The following is a 19981-nucleotide window of genomic DNA, read 5'->3' on the forward strand; positions in this document are numbered from 1 at the left end:
TATTTCTTCAACTAGCTTTTAGAAAAAAAAAAAAAACTAGCTTTTTGGCATGCGACAGACTTTGCCAGACCAGCTCTCTCTTCTACAGTAAGATGTTTCATTTCCTTAACTTTCATTCCACTGCTTAACACAATTATATAAACAAATGTATTTATTATTTGTATGTACTTTTTAAGTTTATTTTAACTGCAGGTGAGTTGAAATATCTCCCTACAACAGCCAAGTGATAGAGGACAGGACTAACTATGAATTCAAGATCAGCAGCAAGAGGATTTCTAGCTTTCCTTCTGTCATTATCAGGTTGGTACATTTAAATTGCAGCAGTTCTACATGCAATTGAACTGTTTCTCTGATTAACATGAAAACCAAGCAACTGTAATGAGGAGAGGGAAACCAAAGCCTGTTTTAATGATTTTTTTTAATCAGAGTACTGTGTGAAATATTTGACGGAATATATATAGCATTTGAGATCACATTAAAGATTGTTTGCACTTCCTGGTTGCTAATCTGAAATATTTACAAGAGTTACTAAATTTTTGAAACAACGTCCAGTTGTTTAAAGTCTGAATTAGGTCAGAAGTTAACATTGCTTTCTAAAGGGTGAAGTTACTTTAACGATACAATCTCAAAAACATATCAATTTTCAACAAGGATACATGAAACCAAAGCAAAAATATTCTATTGGTACATAGAATTTGTGCAAATATATTGCACTTCATATTAGGCTATTTAAAGCTACCTACTCACTTGATTTTGATATTTGATATAACTTTGAATATGCTTCAAGTACAAAACAAAGGATGTTGAAGAATAGCAGTTATTACTAGAATATGTTTGGTGTGTCTATGCTGAATATTTCAAAAGTTATTGTGGTTTTTGTTAAAAAGGATATGCATGGATTTATATTGATTTCCATTAAATTGTGACTAACTTTATGGACAAAACGAAGATTGTGGAAGTAGGATAAAAAACGTCCAAATACAATAATATACATGTCCTATTTTGGTATTTTTGATAAAACAATGTAAATATCTATCTTGAATCATTTCATATCATAAAAACAATATTTTGTACAATATCGAAATTAATAATATTCGGCGGAGCCACATCGTTTGTCTCGATAATATTGTCAGTTTCTCCAGGCTTTTCTGCCTCAATGTCTGCCTTAAGCCGAAAATGGCATAGAGGACAACATAGTAGCCTATGCAGTGCACAACTCGTTCCCTTTGACAACTTCTTTTGTTTATTTTCCAAGTTTTTCAAGACTGCTAGTTGGAAGTGTTTTCAGCAGGTTGTCATCAGGTTGCAAGGTTGAAAACCTTTCAATAAAACTTATCGGAAGAAAAGAGAAAGTGAATACACAGTCAGTGGCGGACTCAGGGGGGGGGGGGGGGCAGGGGGGGCAACCACAAAAAGCAAAAGCACGCTAAAGTGCCCTCAAGAGCGGCGAAAACGAGAGGAAGTGCCTTATTGGCTGCCCTTTACATGTGCAAAAAATTATTGGGTGCCCTCTAGGGCCCCTTCACACAACAAATTATGATGATGTGCCCTCTAGAACAAGAAAATTTGATAACGTGCCTTAATGAGTGCCCTTCTTGTGCCCTTCTGCCCGTCTGGTGCCTCCATAGTTGAAAGTGTTGCTTAAGTGCCCTCTAGAGCGGTGAAAACGAGAGGAAGTGCCTTATTGACTGCCCTTCACTCAATAAAAATTATTGAGTACCCTCTAGGGTGCCCCTTCATACAATCAATTATGATGATGTGCCCTCTAGAGCAAGAGTTTAAAGTCACAATTCTGACTTTAATCTCAGAATTCTGAGAAAAAGTCTGAATTCTGAGATTAAATTGAGTTCTGATTTTAAAGTCAGAACTATGTAATTCTGAAAAAAAAGTCTGAATTCTGAGAATAGAGTCAGAATTCTGACTTAATTCTCAGAATTCCTTAGACTTCAAAGACTTTAATCTCAGAATTTTGACTTTTTTTCTCAGAATTCTGAGAATAAGGTCAGAACAAAATTGTTTTTTTTATGTGGCCCTAATCCTCTTCCGTATAATCTTAATGAGGATGAGGACTATTTCATCATAGGCTACATGATGCATCATAGCTTTTTGCGTGCTGGTGGTGCCCCATGTTGTGCAGAATGTGCCCTTTTTATTTTTCGCCCCTGCCCTTCAAACAGTCTGAGTCTGCCACTGTATACAGTATTAACATAGTCAACATTATCATCAGTTTCATGTAATATAGGCCTATATATTTTTTTTTTGCATCGCATTTGCCACCTTTTATCTCCCAACAATTCAAAATAATCAAATATACCATATACATTCCAATAGCCTCTATGCGGTCATCTTTACATTGATGCACACCCAGTTTAGTTTGTTTGGTCCTTTGTCTCACCCATTCAACATATCTTAAACAAAGTCCGCACACCCGGAAGCGTGAATCAATTAAATCACCGTCACCTCATGCGACCTCCTTCTCTCAGTGCTCCCCTCTGGTGGAATATTTCAAAATTACTTACATTTATGAAATTAATTTCCATTCCTAACTTTTGACCTCTGTCCTTACAATAATATAATTGCATTCCAATAGTTCCATAATGAGCCCATCCACGCTTGCACCATTTTTTTTAATGTTGAATGTCAATGAACAAAGCATGTATCTTAGTTTACATCTGTAAATTACCGATCTCTCTGCTTGGTTAGTTATCATTAGCTGTATTGCTAGCTCTATCAGTAGATCTATCACTAGCTGTGTCACTATCTGTGTCACTAGCTCTACCGCTAGCTGTATCACTAGCTCTATCATTAGCTGTATAATGTTGGTCTCATGATGCTCTAAAACGTTCCTCTCACAGCTCAGTGGTCAAGAATCTGTTGATTCCAGCTCCACCCAACAGCCTCCATCTCTTTCTGTATCTTGTGATCATGCATTTCTTCAGTTGAACCACCTGTGTCTTGTTTGTGTGTTGTTCTTTTTCAGTGCTACAGGGTAATGAGAACTACAGAGTTACTTACAAACCTAGTAATGTCTGCGCTTTAAGAGAATCAACAGTTGACATCAACTGCACCTATAAATTCCCTAACAATGGCCACCCCAAAGTCACAACACTGTGGTTTACTAAAGGAGAGATAGATAAGCCAGTTAATCTGATCACTGATGCAGACTATGCAGATCGTGTTGAATACAGCTGTGGAAATATAAGATGTACCTCGTCCAGCTGTAATGGAATGTGTACTCTGAGAATCAAAGACCTGAGACAGAATGACTCTGCTGAGTACAAGTTCAGGTTCATAACAAACATAGAAGGAGGGAAGAGGAGTGGAGTCCCTGGAGTGATGTTATCTGTGACAGGTAAACTTTGATAACTAGTGTGTGTGTGTGTGTGTGTGTGTGTGTGTGTGTGTGTGTGTGTGTGTGTGTGTGTGTGTGTGTGTGTGTCAGTGACTGTCTGAATTATTTGTGTGTTTGTGGTTGTGTTCTTGCAGGTTTGTTATGTGTGTAATATTAATTATTGTAATTAACTGTTTATTTCATTCTCAGACCAGGTGAAGGTGTCCTTCCCTTCCTCTACTGATCCTACCAGGGCAAACATGATATGCAACAGTACGTGTAGTCTAGCTGGTGGTTTTACCTACATCTGGTTCAGGAATGGAACGCATGTAGAACAGGGAATGTACTACAAAGGCAACATTAGTTCTGAAGACAACTATGAATGTGCCGTTAAAGGATACGAACATCTCCGCTCTCCTTTAGTGTGTAAGACAACTCCACACACTACACTGACATGATAACAGTATTGCAGACCTTTTAGGGTCAGAGCTACATGTAGATGTACTATGGATGCACTCAAACGGTTGAGTTTTAATTAATTACTTTAACTTCTAACAGACGCTCCAAAGACCCCCTCAGTGACCGTGAGTCCCTCTGGTGAAATAGAGGAGGGCAGCTCAGTAACTCTGAGCTGCAGCAGTGATGCCAACCCAGCTGCTGACTACACCTGGTTCAAGGAACATAATGACTCAGTGGGACAATCAGGACAGAACTACACCATCACTAATATCACATCTGAGCTGGAAGGAAACTATTACTGCCAAACCCGTAATGCAATTGGACGTCACAATTCCACCTTGTTGTCCATTCGTGTGACAGGTAATTTCATACACACACACACACACACACACACACACACACACACACACACACACACACACACACACACACACACACACGCACACACACACACACACACACACACACACACACACACACACACACACACACACACGCGCACACACACACACACACACACATTTGCTACTGAATGTATCCAACACCCCCATCTAGTGGCCGCTTGTCGCCACTGGTCCTCATTCTCCCAACACACACTGTCTGCAATCTGCAATCTCCATTCCCTACTTCAGTCGGTGATCTTCTATCAGCCAGCGCCAGTTCGTCATATACAACTACCAAGTTCGTATCGGTCCTACCAGCATTATTTGAGTCAGTTCAGTTTCCCTGACTTCCTCGTAAACCTTTTTCCTGTCCTCTTCTCCGTTCTGTCTACCGTTGCCGAACACCTGCCTGCCAGACCACCCACCTGTCGCCGAACCCTTGCCTGCTTGACCGCCTGCCCGTTATCGGACCCTCGCCTGCCTGACCACCCGCCTGCCGCCGGACCCTTGCCTGCTTGACCGCCTGCCCGTTACCGGACCCTTGCCTGCCTGACCTCCCGCCTGTCGCCGGACCCTTGCCTGCCTGACTGCCTGCCCGTTGCCGGACCCTTGCCTGCCTGACTACCCCTTGGTTCCAATAAATCCCACTTCCTTTCACCCTGTCTCCGCCTCCCTGTGTCCTGCGTTTGGGTTCGCTCGTCCTGCTCCCCTAACAAGGGCATATGCTCCCGAAATGAAATGTGTGCGATCTCAAAATATAATTTGTAGGGATATTCAGGAGAATGAACCATTTTGGTAGGGGATTCATTGTTTATTTATTGATATATTGTTATTGTTGCACAAAAGACACGTAACATAACAAACGGGATTGTCTGAAGGAAGTCTGAAGGAAGTAAGATCATCAGATCGTCAACAGCTGACTTTAATGGCGCTGAATTTTTATTTTTATTTAACTTTTATTTCACCAGGAAAGTCCCATTGAGATTAAAAACCTCTTTTTCAAGGGAGTCCTGGCCAAGAGGCAGCAAAAAGGGCAGCAAAAGTTACAGTTACAACATACACACAGCAATTAAAATTGTAAAGGAGGTCGTCTCAAGTGCTCTCTCAAGTGCGCCGGGATTTAAAAGCATTCAAAGACAGTTCCATATATTCCGTTATAGTCTTTTTGCAGCATGTTCCATGTAGAAGCAGAGTACATGAAAGCCCTTTTTCCCAATTCTGTGCGGGCAAATGGAACAGACAGCAACAACTGATCATTTGAACGCAAACCATAAGAATCAACACTTCTCCGTGTGATTAGATTACAGATGTAGGAGGGTAATAGTCCAAGCATGGCCTTGCATATAAAAGTGCACCAGTGTCCCAGCCTCCTGGTGGACAAAGAAGGCCATCCCACTCGAGAATACAATTCACAATGATGGGTCAGGGCTCCACAGTTAGTAATAAACCTCAGCGATGCATGATAAACAGCGTCAATCTTGCATAGATACTTAGCTGAGGCATTCATATACACCAGGTTCCCATAATCTAAAATGGATAAAAAAGTCGCAGTGACAAGCCGCCTTTTCACCTCAAAAGAGAAACCAAACTTATTTCGGAAGAAGAAACCCAATTTAAGTTAGAGTTTCTTCACAATATTGTCAATATGGGGCTTGAAGGTGAGGGAGTCATCAAGCAAGACACCAAGGTATTTGTACATATGAACCACCTCTATGACATTTCCCTCAAGAGTGGACACTGTGGGGACAATTTGAGGTAATTTCTTAGTTTTTGAAAACAGCATTAGTTTAGTCTTGTCAGCATTGAGGACTAGTTTTTGCTGCAGGAGTGTATGCTGGACCACATCAAAAGCTCTCTGCAGAGATTCAACAGCTTTAGCATGAGTCGATCCAAAACAGCAAATAACTGTCATCGGCATAAAAATGCATGTTAGCATCAAACACATTTTTTCCCAACTCATTAATGTACATAATGAACAGGAGGGGTCCTAATACCAAACCTTGCGGCACACCCTTGTGGACATTAACAAATTCAGAACACAGACCATCATATTTAATACACAGAGTCCTGTCACCAGTGGCGGATTTAGGTACGGGCGACCCAGGCAGCCGCCCGGGGCGGCATTACAGGGGGGGCGGCACGAGCATACTAGAAAGAAAATGATCTGCGCATTTTCTATTATTGATAATCCCCCCCCCCCCAAAGCAATTTAGGACCTCAGATTTATCATAGACTCGGACTGGGAGTCTTTTAGAACAAATGTCGGAAGAGCCTGAGGACTTTTAATTACAGATAAAGACTTTTTCTGAGGATTATTGAGGTTCTCAGTTGTGACAGACAAGTAATATTCAGATTTTGCCTTTTTGATAAGAGAAGTGCATTTGTTCCTTAGTTGCCTGAAAACAGACCAGTGAGAGGCAAAATCACTATTTCTGGCTTTGGCCCGTGCCACATTACGTTGATGGACGTATCTGACAACTCTGGGGAAAACCAGGGGTTTTCTCGTCCCTTCACCCTGAATTTCCTGATAGGAGCATGTTTATTTACAATATTCATAAAATGTTCCTTAAAGAATGTCCAAGTTAGCTCAACTTCTGGCAACAGACCTATATGCCCCCAATTAACCAAAGACAAGTCATGATGATAAGCTTGTTCATTAAAATGTTTTGAATTCCTTTTGAAAATAATGCATGGTTTACATTTGGGGATTTTAGTGTCCCTGCAAGTAGCAACAACACAATGATCACTCAAATCATTGCAGAAGTCTCCCAATGATGAAAATTTATGAGGAACATTTGTTAGAATTAGACCAATCAATGTGGACTTATCAGAACTTTTAAGATTTGGCCTTGTAGGTAGGTTGACCAGCTGGCTAAGATTAATAGAGTCACAGAAAGATTTGAATTAATCCAAAACTGCATTTAGCCAGTCCCAATTCAGATCTCCAGTCATTAAAAGTTCATTATAATTTCATTTGGACAAAAGATGCTTCAAGGACGAAAATGCATCCTTGATGGCAGATGGAGGCCTATAGCACCTGACAACAGTCATGGAGAGGGACTTGGCTATTTACACCTTCAATGCCAAAAATTCCATTTGCTTGCAGAAGAAACTCAGTTGTCCTGCTCATTCCAAATTGCACATTGTTCCTTTATCATGATACCTGATACACTCGAAGCTGCAGTGATCAAGCCTTAGCATTAGAATAACTAGCCCAGCCAGTGTATGAATTCATATCTGTTTTTTCCAGAGACACTGTCATCACGGATCACCGTCATTGTCAGAATCGTTGTGGTTTCATTGGCAGCAATACTCCTTGTTTTTCTCTTCATTAGGTGAGATATTCTGTCCCCCCCTCTCTCTGCCTCTCTCTAGCTCTCTCTCTGTCTTGCTAACTCTCTCATTCTCTCTGTCACTCTCTCTCTCTCTCTGTGTGCCTCTCTCTTCCTCTCTCTCATTTTCCATTCACTTCTGTTTCTTCTTTATCTCTGTTCTCTTACCAGAAGAACAAGGGCCTCCAGAGAAGCATCTGGCCTGGGGGAGGCAGCAGAGACGGTTGAGGAGGAGGAGGTGAGGAACAGGAATGAAGACTTTTGACTCAACCATCCTTTTATTAATTCTCCCGATAGAAGAAGTCTCACCAGGCCAGTCTCTGTGTGGGACCTGTGTTGACCCAAACTAAAGCTGATGTATAAGACTAAACTATCATGGTGCAGGTCATGTTCCTACCCTCCCCTATGGTCACCAGATAATGGTACAGGTCATTCTATGTTCCTCCCCTATGGTCACCAGATAATGGTATAGGTCATTCTTTGTTCTTCCCCTATGGTCACCAGATAATGGTACAAGTCATTCTATGTTCATCCTGTATGGTCACCAGATGATATGGCAGATAGAATTGGATTTTAGGTGCCAATATGTTTTGTTTCCCGAGTAACTCTAGGCTGTGTGAAAACAAACAGATGTCAACATTGGTCACCACAAGGTTTGACAAATTAACCAAAAACCAAAATGTACTCTTGTTTCCTCTCTCCTGCTCAGACAGTTCCTGTTCCTGTGTATGAAAACATTGCAGCTCTGACCAATAGCTCCGCCCCTTCAGCACAGAGAGAACCAATAGAGCTCCAGGAACTGCCTTGTCCAATCAGATCAGAGACAGAAGGTCGTGTACTCTGTGGTCAACTGTAAAAGACGCAACGCTGTGGCTGAGTAAGCTTCTCTTGGGATTTCTATATAGAGTATAGAGTATGGACCAGGGGTTTTCAAAGTGTGAGAAAGCCCCCCCTCAGAGAACAAATAAACAGATGCCCCCCCCCCCCCCCCCCCAAAAAAAGTTATTTTACACATTTTAAACATATTTTTTTAAACATTTCAAACACCTCTGTGGGTTTTCAAAGATATTTTTGTCCTTTACACATCTTAAAGATATTTTTGAAAAAAAAACATCTCTGTGTGTTTTTAAAGATATTCAAATTATTTTACACATTTTTAACAACTTTTTAAAAACATTTCAAACATCTCTGTGAATTTTTAAAGATCTTTTTGTTCTTTTACACATTTTAAACTTATTTTAAAACATTTTAACGTCTTTATCTGTGTAAAAAAACTATCTGTAAACTGCCAGTTTAGCCTCTTTCTTATCATCCTCCTTCTTCTTTCTTTTTGGCTCACCACTACTTTAGTGGGAGCAATGAGTTTGCGTCTTTGATGCGCACAGGTGGCTTTTTATTTTTTTTTTTTTTTATTTTTTTCATGTCGCCTGATAGGGGAGGCGCACCCTACAGTTTGAAAAACCCTGGTATAGAGTGTAGAGACTTCAGCCTCCCAGTGGGACTAAAGCACATGTCTTCAAGATAAATTTACAAGACAGATAAAGAAAGCATCTCAGAATTGTACACCATATCCAATAATACACAGCATAGTGGTATTGAGCATGAAGCTTTGGCTTGGAAGGTCCTCACTCAACCATAGAAGGAAGTCAACCTGAATGAGTTACTACTACTATTAGCAATAATAATAAAGCTATACAGAGAAGTGAACCAGCAAGAGTCAGCCTACTGTCAGCTCTGATGCTAAACAAGAGAATTGCTTTAGGTCTGACATAGAGAACCATATGCAGTGAGATTGTCTTCTAGCAATGTACAGCCATACATGTGATGGTTTTCTGCATATTTTATCTTATGTTATAGCACTTAATTTCTTTATGTGCTGAGTACCTCCAACCAGATCCTTGATTTTTTTATGTTCCACTCTCATTAACTTCTCATAACGTAACGTAAAGATTGTGATATTTGCATGTTAACATTGGAGCTGCCAGATTTGTAAGCCAGTATTTCGATTTCTACAATGTGGGCTTTTGAGACTGTAACTGTGATTAAGAGCGATACCAATAAAATATTTCTCAGTGTCGACAGACTGACTATTATTTTTTATGACAATTGATTTGCTGTTAATTGTAGGTGCATTATATACACTAAAGATATTCAGAACATACATTCATACAATTAAGTAATTGTTTGAGGGAGTTAAAGTTGAAGTGATGAGTTAAAAATAATACACATGCTTAGAGAAAAGTACCAGGGTGAGGTAGTTCTCTAAGGAAAGGAATACATATCGTTCTACTCAGGCCTGTGTGCTGTGTAGAAAACTATTTAAAAGTTGTATGTTGTAAGCTGAAAATATGATTTCATCCTGTCTTGTCAACAAACTATTCAAAAAGTTTAAGTATGAAGTAAGTACAGAAATCTGTCAAATAAAAAAGGAAGAAGAAAGAGAAGTAGATAAAGATAAAACAGCAAAAGATAAAACAAGAAGGAACTATGTGCCATTGTGGTCTTAAGGTTATTCATTGCTCCAGGCCTGGAAGTTCAAAGTTCTTGTTAATACTGATAATTATGGTAAGAGGAGGAAGGTTTGAAAGTTTTATTTTTTTTGTTAAGCTTAGTATATGTTGAACGGGCATACATACACCAGACCAGACCAGCTTTCTATTTTACAGTAAGACCATGTCTTTGTTTTTACTTTAATTTCACTGTTTAGCAAATATATTGATGGCTACAAATCCTATTAAGATAAGTATTGTGGTTTTCTCAGCTAAAATGCTATTAACAATGTTTTTTACAAACTGATGTATTTCTCCTTTTATGTACTTTCGATTTTTTTTTTTTTTTACCTGCAGGTGAGTTTAAATATCTCTCCAGAACAACAAAGTGTGAAAGGAGAGGACTAGAGAACTATGAATTTGCCATTTCTAGCAATCCTTCTGTCATTACCAGGTACATTTACTTTGTGAATGTTATGATATTTTAGTCCCGGGAAGGCCACCGAGACAGGATCGCTTTTAACTCACTTTATTTGGTTAAGGTTATTGATCTATTGTCTATCGTCTATGAAACAAAAGGAGAGGGATCGTATATAACACACATGGAGCGTCTCTAAGCTTTACATCTAATCGATACGCCGCCCAAGAGATTCTGACCTAAAATGGCGGAGTCCGAGTTTTATATCAGGTGAGAGTAGACTTCTTCTATGGTTTTCTCACTTCCTCTGTGTGTCCGTTGCTGCCCCTAGTGTATGTTTTGTAACTTTGTTAAATGTGCTCAGTACTGCTCTCTGGCGATTGTGAGGGGAAATTACCTCTAAACTATGCTCGGTGCTACTGGATATGGCTATGTGAGAGTATTACAGTAAAAATGTATCACTAGGGAATATTACAATTAAAATATGTCACATGAACATTTAGTTTAACTGTTTCAATGAGTACCACGAGAACCAATCAATTTGAATAAGGAGAGGGTGAATGCTGTAGCCCACTAGGAGATACTTTACATCCACCATCACCAGAGTATTCAGTCTTGGTTGTATACTTTCTGTGGAGCAGTGTTGCTGGGACACCTGTCAACTATGGTACGGTGTGGTCAACTGAGAATAGAAACCTAAGTTTAGTCGTTATGAGAGATACACAAAAAATCATTAAAAATAAACAACTAGGATCTGAGGGAGCGGGAGGGAGTGGGAACAGGTAGGACAGAAATGCAGTGGAGGTAATTATTGATCCAGGCAATCAAAACCATGAGCACAGTTTATTCTTGCTTGCGTCTATTTCTTTCAGCCAGTCGTCAGTCATTTGGGTTAGCGCTGTAGCTGTGGAGTTCCCCTTTCTGTATGCATGTTGATGAGCTGTGTTCAAGTCATTTATAAATAAATCTTTTTTTTATTTGCTCATATACTATTCTTTCCATGATTTTGCTTAGGGTGGGTAGAATGATTATTGGTCTACTATTCTTCCCTGAGAAATTCTTTATTCTTTATTCTTGGCAAATAGATTTTTCAAAATGTAAATTAATTAGATAGGCAGAGCCAAGACATCTGCCACAGGTTTAAGCAACCTCACATCCACAGGTTATCAACACCCGCTGGTTTGTCCTTATGTAGCAGAGGCCAGTTCAACCGCTCGCGGGTCTCGAACCTGCCACCTCTTGAACTACAACACTACCAGCATAACCACTGAGCTAAAAGCCCAGGCTCCTAACTCAGCGGCTAGAAGCCTCTTTCTGCAAACGATATGCGCAGTAGAGCTGGGAGTGACGTAGAGTGACGTAGACTGATAATCCTTCTATACTACTATTGCTAATTCTCGTATGATAATACATCTTCTTTTTGGTTTTATTCAACATTGTTAAAAAGTTTCTTAGTTTACAAATACATACTCCATTCTCGTTCACCACCAGATTGTATTGCACCTGCCTTGCATCTCCATCATGTGTGCTTTAAGTTCCTGATCTAACCAAGGAGACATGGCGTTTCGCACCGTTAACTTCCTGACAGGAGCTTGTTTATTCACGATTGTGAGTAACAAACTGTCAAACGCACCCAGAGCAAGATCAGGGTCTTCCTTCTGTAGAACTTCAGACCAGTCAACCTCTCTTACTTCATTACAGTAGTTATTTTCATTAAAGTTTTTAAAGATTAGTTTGAGAGTAACTTTCTGACCCTCCTTGTGTATTTTCGTCTTTCTTCCAATAGCGATAAGGTTGTGGTCGCTGCAGCCTACGGGAATGGAAGTTACTTTTGAACACAGCTCAGAAACATTTGTAAATATTAAAACAATACAAGTTGAGGATTTGACTCCATCCGCTCTACTGCATATTCTTGTAGGCTTCTTGACAACTTGTGATAAATGACATGTATCTGCTAAAGAAAGTAGTCTAGCTTTAAGCGGGCAGTCTCTCACATTCCAGTCTATATTTAAGTCTCCTAAGAAAAACATTTTAGAATTTGCATCACACGCTTTGTCCAGTACTTTACATATATTGTCCAAGTACACTGTAGTATCGTTCGGTGGTCTATAGCAGCACCCATTAACATTGGCTTTATATACGGAAGTTGAACTTGCAGCCACAATACTTCCACCTCTTTACATCCTAGATCATTCCTTGTTTTAACTGGTATATGATCTTGACAATAGATAGCTACCCCACCTCCCCTTGTTGTTCCACTATCTAGTCCAGGGGTGTCCAAACTTTTTTCAGTGAGGGCCAAATACAGAAAAATAAACAAAGGGCCGGGCCACATATTAACACAATTTTTTCCTACACATTTCTAACTCACCGGTAAAGAACATTCACTCAGTGGGAGCAGTGATGCTGTGCTTTGGACTGCAGGATGGCTGACATGTCAGGAGAAAGTTTGGTGGTTGAGACACGAAGGACTTCACAGAGATGGCTATCAGTCATTCTGGTTCTCAGTCTGCTTTTGTTCTGATTTAACAGAGAAAATGTTTGTTCACATATGTATGTTGAGCCGAACAGGCTCATCATTCTTTTTGCGTGGCGTCGCATCAGAGGAAACTTGGCATTATCCAAACTCTGATAGAAGTCAGGGAGGGAGAGAAGCTGATGTTGACTCTTCAGAAGATCATCACACTGCATTTCAATGAGTTCTAACTGCAGACTCTCTTCCACTTCTTCTGCATCCACCATGAAGGGAGTGGAGAACAGCTTGATTTCTTTCTCAATGGCAGAAAAATCTTGGAAACGCTGGTTGAATTCTGTCACAAGAGATGCAATCACAGACACATATTTTTCCTTTTTAGCAGAAAGGTTGGCCTCTGGAAACGCAGACTTGATTTCAGACAGCGTGGGGAAGTGTGCAGCATTAAAGCTCCGTAGCTGTGTCTCAAATAGGCGGAGCTTTACACAGAACGCTTTGATGTGCGCATGCAGGTGTGGCACCAGCTGTTCTTTGCCTTGTAGGTTCTTGTTCAGTGTATTCAGATGATGAGTAAGATCAACTAAAAATGCCAAGTCTGCCAGCCACAGAGGGTCACTCAGCTGATGAAGCGGTCGGCCCTTCTCTTTCAAAAACTGGTCGATTTCTGATCTCAGCGAATAAAACCGCTGCAGCACAGAGCCGCGGCTGAGCCAGCGCACGTCACAGTGGTAGAGGACGTCCCCGTATTCAGCATCCACCTCAGATAGGAAAGCTTGGAATTCTCTGTGGTACAGTCCTCTAGCTCGAATTATGTTGACAGTTTTTACAACAGTGTTCATCACATCGCCCAGCTGGACATTCTTAGCGCACAGTGCCTCTTGGTGGATTATACAGTGCACTCGAACAGCCTCACCTCCGCTCTCTTTTACCTTGGCGCACACCAACGATGCCATTCCTTTGCGCTCACCCGTCATAGCCGGAGCTCCATCCGTTGTTACTCCACAGAGCTTGTCCCATTTTAGCCCCATATTTTCAACTGCATCTGACACAGCTTCAAAAATGTCTTTGCCCGTCGTTGTGCCTTTTAGGCTCTTCATATCAAGCAGCTCCTCCGTACAGCAAAAATTATTATCAACTCCCCGCAAATAAATTAACAGCTGCGCGCTGTAGCATCTGTGCTCTCATCGCATGCAATTGAGTAAAAATCAAAAGCACAAGCTTTGTCTCTGAGCTGATCTTTCAAGTTAGCTGACAAGTCCTCGATTCGCCGCACCACTGTATTTCTGGACAGGCTCACGTTGTTAAAATCCTGCACTTTTTCCGGGCACATTATTTCTGTGACTTTTATGAGGCACTGCTTTATCAAATCACCGTCTGAGAATGGTTTGCCGTGCTGGGCAATGAGTTTAGCAACTTCATAGCTTGCTGCTGTGGCATTTTCTTGTATTTTGTTGGCACGGGAAAAAAACTGCTGTTGAACTTGCAGGCTAGCTGCCATTTGCTTGAATTTCTGTGTTCGTTCAGCACCGGTGTACGATGTGTAGCTCTGATGTTTGGTCCTTGTAACCTTGTAACCGTTACAAGGTTGAAAACCTTTCAATAAAACTAATCGGAAGAAAAGAGAAAGTGAATATACAGTCAGTGGGGCAATCGCCCCCCCTCGTGCCTCCATGGTTGAAAAAGCGCACTAAAGTGCCCTCAAGGGCGGCGAAAACGAGAGGAAGTGCCTTATTGGCTTCCCTTTACACATGCAAAAAATTATTGGGTGCCCTCTAGGGCCCCTTCACACAACAAATTATGATGATGTGCCCTCTAGAACAAGAAAATTCGATAACGTGCCTTAATGAGTGCCCTTCTAGTGCCTTTCTGCCCGTCTGGTTCCTCCATGGTTGAAAAAGTGTTGCTTAAGTGCCCTCTAGAGTGGTGAAAACGAGGGGAAGTGCCTTATTGGCTGCCCTTTACACATGCAAAAATGATTGAGTACACTCTAGGGTGCCCCTTCATACAATCGATTATGATGATGTACCCTCTAGAGCAAGAGTTTAAAGTCACAATTCTGACTTTAATCTCAGAATTCTGAGAAAAAGTCTGAATTCTGAGATTAAAGTCAGAGTTCTGACTTTAAAGTCAGAACTATGTAATTCTGAAAAAAAGTCAGAATTATGAGAATAGAGTCAGAATTCTGACTTAATTCTCAGAATTCCTTAGACTTCAAAGACTTTAATCTCAGAATTTTTACTTTTTTTTTCTCAGAATTCTGAGAATAAGGTCAGAACAAAATTGTTTTATGTGGCCCTAATCCTCTAATCCTCTTCCGTATAAACTTAATAAGGATGAGGACTATTTCATCATACATGACGCATCATAGCTTTTTGCGTGCTGGTGGTGCCCCATGTTGTGCAGAATGTGCCCTTTTTATTTTATGAGTTTATGAGTCCACCACTGTATACAGTATTAACATAGTCAACATTATCATCAGTTTCATGTAATATAGGCCTATATATTTTTTCTTTGCATCGCATTTGCCACCTTTTATCTCCCAACAATTCAAAATAATCAAATATACCATATACATTCCAATAGCATCTATGCGGTCATCTTTACATTGATGCACACCCAGTTTAGTTTGTTTGGTCCTTTGTCTCACCCATTCAACATAGCTTAAACAAAGTCCGCGCACCCGGAAGCGTGAATCAATTAAATCACCGTCACCTCACCTCACGCGACCTCCTTCTCTCAGTGCTGCCCTCTGGTGGAATATTTCAAAATTACTTAAATTTATAAAATTAATTTCCATTCCTAACTTTTGACCTCTGTCCTTACAATAATATAATTGCATTCCAATAGTTCCATAATGAGCCCATACACGCTTGCACCATTTTTTTTTAATGTTGAATGTCAATGAACAAAGCATGTATCTTAGTTTACATCTGTAAATTACAGATCTCTCTGCTTGGTTAGTTATCATTAGCTGTATTGCTAGCTCTATCAGTAGATCTATCACTAGCTGTGTCACTATCTGTGTCACTAGCTCTACCGCTAGCTGTATCACTAGCTCTATCATTAGCTGTATAATGTTGGTCTCATGATGCTCTAAAACGTTCCTCTCAAAGCTCAGTGGTCAAGAATCTGTTGATTCCAGCTCCACCCAACAGCCTCCATCTCTTTCTGTATCTTGTGATCATGCATTTCTTCAGTTGAACCACCTGTGTCTTGTTTGTGTGTTGTTCTTTTTCAGTGCTACAGGGTAATGAGAACTACGGAGTTACTTACACACCTAGTAATGTCTGCGCTTTAAGAGAATCAACAGTTGACATCAACTGCACCTATAAATTCCCTAACAATAGCCACCCCAAAGTCACAACACTGTGGTTTACTAAAGGAGCGATAGATAAGCCAGTTAATCTGATCACTGATGCAGACTATGCAGATCGTGTTGAATACAGCTGTGGAAATATAAGCTGTACCTCGTCCAGCTGTAATGGACTGTGTACTCTGAGAATCAAAGACCTGAGACAGAATGACTCTGCTGAGTACAAGTTCAGGTTCATAACAAACATAAAAGGAGGGAAGTGGAGTGGAGTCCCTGGAGTGATGTTATCTGTGACAGGTAAACTTTGATAACTAATGTGTGTGTGTGTGTGTGTGTGTGTGTGTGTGTGTGTGTGTGTGTGTGTGTGTGTGTGTGTCAGTGACTGTCTGAATTATTTGTGTGTTTGTGCATGTGTGGTTGTGTTCTTGCAGGTTTGTTATGTGTGTAATATTAATTATTGTAATTAACTGTTTATTTCATTCTCAGACCAGGTGAAGGTGTCCTTCCCTTCCTCTACTGATCCTACCAGGGCAAACATGACATGCAACAGTACGTGTAGTCTAGCTGGTGGTTTTACCTACATCTGGTTCAGGAATGGAACGCATGTAGAACAGGGAATGTACTACAAAGGCAACATTAGTTCTGAAGACAACTATGAATGTGCCGTTAAAGGATACGAACATCTCCGCTCCCCTTTAGTGTGTAAGACAACTCCACACACTACACTGACATGATAACAGATATTGCAGACCTTTTAGGGTCAGAGCTACATGTAGATGTACTATGGATGCACTCAAACGGTTGAGTTTTAATTAATTACTTTAACTTCTAACAGACGCTCCAAAGACCCCCTCAGTGACCGTGAGTCCCTCTGGTGAAATAGAGGAGGGCAGCTCAGTGACTCTGAGCTGCAGCAGTGATGCCAACCCAGCAGCTGACTACACCTGGTTCAAGGAACATAATGACTCAGTGGGACAATCAGGACAGAACTACACCATCACTAATATCACATCTGAGCTGGAAGGAAACTATTACTGCCAAACCCGTAATGCAATTGGACATCACAATTCCACCTTGTTGTCCATTCGTGTGATAGGTAATTGCCTACTTCAAACACACACACACACACACACACACACACACACACACACACACACACACACACACACACACTCAGAGTATCAATAGGCCAAGTCTTAATACTTCGCCAACAATCGGCACACAGCTCATTATTGGCCTATTAATTGAACAGTTTGTTATCAGTGTCTGAATTCAGATGACTATGTTCCAGAGATGCCATCATCATTACAGACAATAGCAGTAGCAGTAGGAACCATTGGTGTCTTACTGGCCACCATACTCCTCCTAGTCTTCCTCTGGATGAGGTGAGATACACTCTCCTCTTTCTCACTTTCTTTATGACGTTCCTTCCCTTCTCCTGTTGCATCTTTATGTTTCTGTTCTCTTCACCAGAACAAAGAGGGCCTCCAGAACTGGTGGACAGGGAGGAAGGCCAGATACCATGGAGGAGGTGAGACACAGGAAGCCATTTATTACTAACCCATCGAGAGACCACACAGGATTCATCGTTGATTCCTTAGAAAATATCCTTTTCTGTTGTTGTAGCCTTGTCACTAGGTTATACTTTACAGCCGCATGACTGACATGACTTGACAAAGCGATGCTTTGTCAAGTCATGTCAAGTCAAGTCAGTCCTTTGGACTCTGTATACTGTATATATATATGTATACTCTTGTTTTAAAAAAGCAAATTAATATTTACATGAAATACTGTTGAAGGAAACCTTGTAGGAAGGATTTGAAGTGAGGCCTACAGCAGCCTGCATGGTGGGACCACTAGTCACCACCAAGGGTCTCTCAATGAACCAGAAACACATGGCCTTCAGGACTGTCTTCAGAAGTGTAACGTGTCTTCTTAATTTACTCTACTGTCCTCACTCCCCACCAGCCACCTCCTGTTCTGGTGTATGACAACGTCTCAGCTCTGTCCAATCGCTCAGCTCCTGCAGCACAGAGAGAACCAATAGAAGATCAGGATGACCTTCACTATGCCACCATCCACCACTCTCACTCAGGGAACCAGGAAGTGCCTCACTGTTTGGCTGCCTCCCGTGTCCAATCAGATCAGCCAGAGGAGGTCCTTTACTCTGCGGTCAACTTTAACAGAGAGACAAGACACAACGCTGTCCCAGAGTAAGCTTCTCTTGGTATTTCTAAAGACAATATAGACAAACAAGGTGAGTGAAGTTCATATGTCCTCTGTCTTCTTTACAGGGCCTGTGACCAGAGAGAGACTGGAGAAACCTCAGAATTGTACAGCACTGTCAAGAAAACACCCCAGGGGGTTTGATTGTTCCACTTGTGATCACTGATGGCCACCAGTGATGTCACAGGGCCTGTTGTTCTTGTGGCCGTCGCTCCGCTTCATCGCTGTTATCTGCTGGTTACCTGAATGTAATGCTCTTTTCAGGGTCTTAAATTACAATACTGGTCTTGGTGATCTAACCATCGTAGCCATCTCCTGTCTGTACTATATCATTCTATATAGAAAATCGATTTTCCCCCTTTTTATAACTTTCTACAATTTAGTCAAAAAGCACAGAGAACACAGAAACGGAACCACGCTCAATTGAAAAGGGATTTTTTTGGTTAATGTGCCTTTAAATGGATGTGTGCCGTGTAGTTTGAATTACAATGCTGTACACTGCTCTTCTTCTATTTCATTAAAAGGTGATATTTGCATTTTATTAATTGTTGTTTTGAGTGGTGTGATCCTGTGACAGATCTTACCATAATGAATAAATAAAAGCGTATTATTACTGTGGATCATCACTGCATTATTACTGTGGACTATTGCTGGGATTGTTACTAATGATTACCACTAGGATTATGACCATGGATAAGGTGATCACTGGGGGATCCTTCCTTTCAGGTAGTGTTAGGGGTGCAATTGCTGCCTTGATTGACATACATAGTACTACACGTTATTCTTACGTGTCTACATATGTTGTTGCTGGGGTCATATCAGTTTGTGGGGTCATGTGTATATGTTGCTATAAAGTCACGTGTACTTGTTGCTAGGATCTAGGTTTTTTTAACTGGACCACTCATCCTCATCCTCATCGTCGTCCGCTTATCCGGGGTCGGGTCGCGGGGGCAGCAGCTCAAGCAGGGGGCCCCAGACTTCCCTTTCCCGGGCCACATTGACCAGCTCTGACGGGGGGATCCCGAGGCGTTCCCAGGCCAGTGTTGAGATATAATCTCTCCACCTAGTCCTGGGTCTTCCCCGGGGTCTCCTCCCCACTGGTCGTGCCTGGAACACCTCCCAAGGGAGGCGTCCAGTGGGCATCCTTACCAGATGCCCGAACCACCTCAACCTTAACTGGACCAAACAATTTGAATTTAAAATGCATAATTAATGTACATGGGCATATTGCTCTTGGGCGACTCCTGTTGTACTCGCTACGTCAAGATGGGGGAGTAAGAGGGCCGGTACAAAATGACGGTAACATGAAGTGACTTATAATCCATCTCAATAGAAACTGCAATGTATTGATCTATCTCTCCGTCCATCCACCTCTACAGTTAGGCTGGATCAGTACTTTGATAGCATTGGTTGCAGAATTGAAACACAATTCATGTTTGATATGAAATCCTTATTTTATGATCAAATTAAGTGTTTGCTGAAAATGTAAAGAACAAATTGTAAGCTAAGTCATTGAAGTTATAGATAGTCTTTTTAACGTGCTTCAGGAAATATATT

The 19981-nt window shown here is 41.0% G+C and overlaps 3 protein-coding genes across 3 annotated transcripts; 2 read left to right on the forward strand and 1 right to left on the reverse strand.

The window, feature by feature from the left end:
* Positions 1–245: 245 nt before the first annotated feature.
* LOC311340572 (B-cell receptor CD22-like) lies at positions 246–7747 on the forward strand (the record flags this gene model as incomplete). The annotated part of the gene is made up of 5 exons (XM_084465432.1): positions 246–300; positions 2981–3352; positions 3542–3757; positions 3890–4150; positions 7677–7747. 5 exons carry the CDS (start codon positions 246–248, stop codon positions 7745–7747), a joined length of 975 nt encoding a protein of 324 aa, XP_084321558.1.
* Positions 7748–10408: 2661 nt separating this feature from the next.
* On the forward strand, positions 10409–18568 carry LOC311340573 (B-cell receptor CD22-like; the record flags this gene model as incomplete). The annotated part of the gene is made up of 8 exons (XM_084465433.1): positions 10409–10448; positions 16124–16495; positions 16685–16900; positions 17034–17294; positions 17490–17583; positions 17672–17729; positions 18167–18411; positions 18493–18568. 8 exons carry the CDS (start codon positions 10409–10411, stop codon positions 18566–18568), a joined length of 1362 nt encoding a protein of 453 aa, XP_084321559.1.
* On the reverse strand, positions 12680–14047 carry LOC311340805 (general transcription factor II-I repeat domain-containing protein 2A). The gene has a single exon (XM_084465695.1). It carries the CDS (start codon positions 13980–13982, stop codon positions 12801–12803), a length of 1182 nt encoding a protein of 393 aa, XP_084321821.1. The 5' UTR covers positions 13983–14047; the 3' UTR covers positions 12680–12800.
* Positions 18569–19981: the final 1413 nt, after the last annotated feature.

This window comes from Micromesistius poutassou, assembly GCF_964030765.1.
Source record: "Micromesistius poutassou genome assembly, chromosome: 3".
Taxonomy (NCBI): domain Eukaryota; kingdom Metazoa; phylum Chordata; class Actinopteri; order Gadiformes; family Gadidae; genus Micromesistius; species Micromesistius poutassou.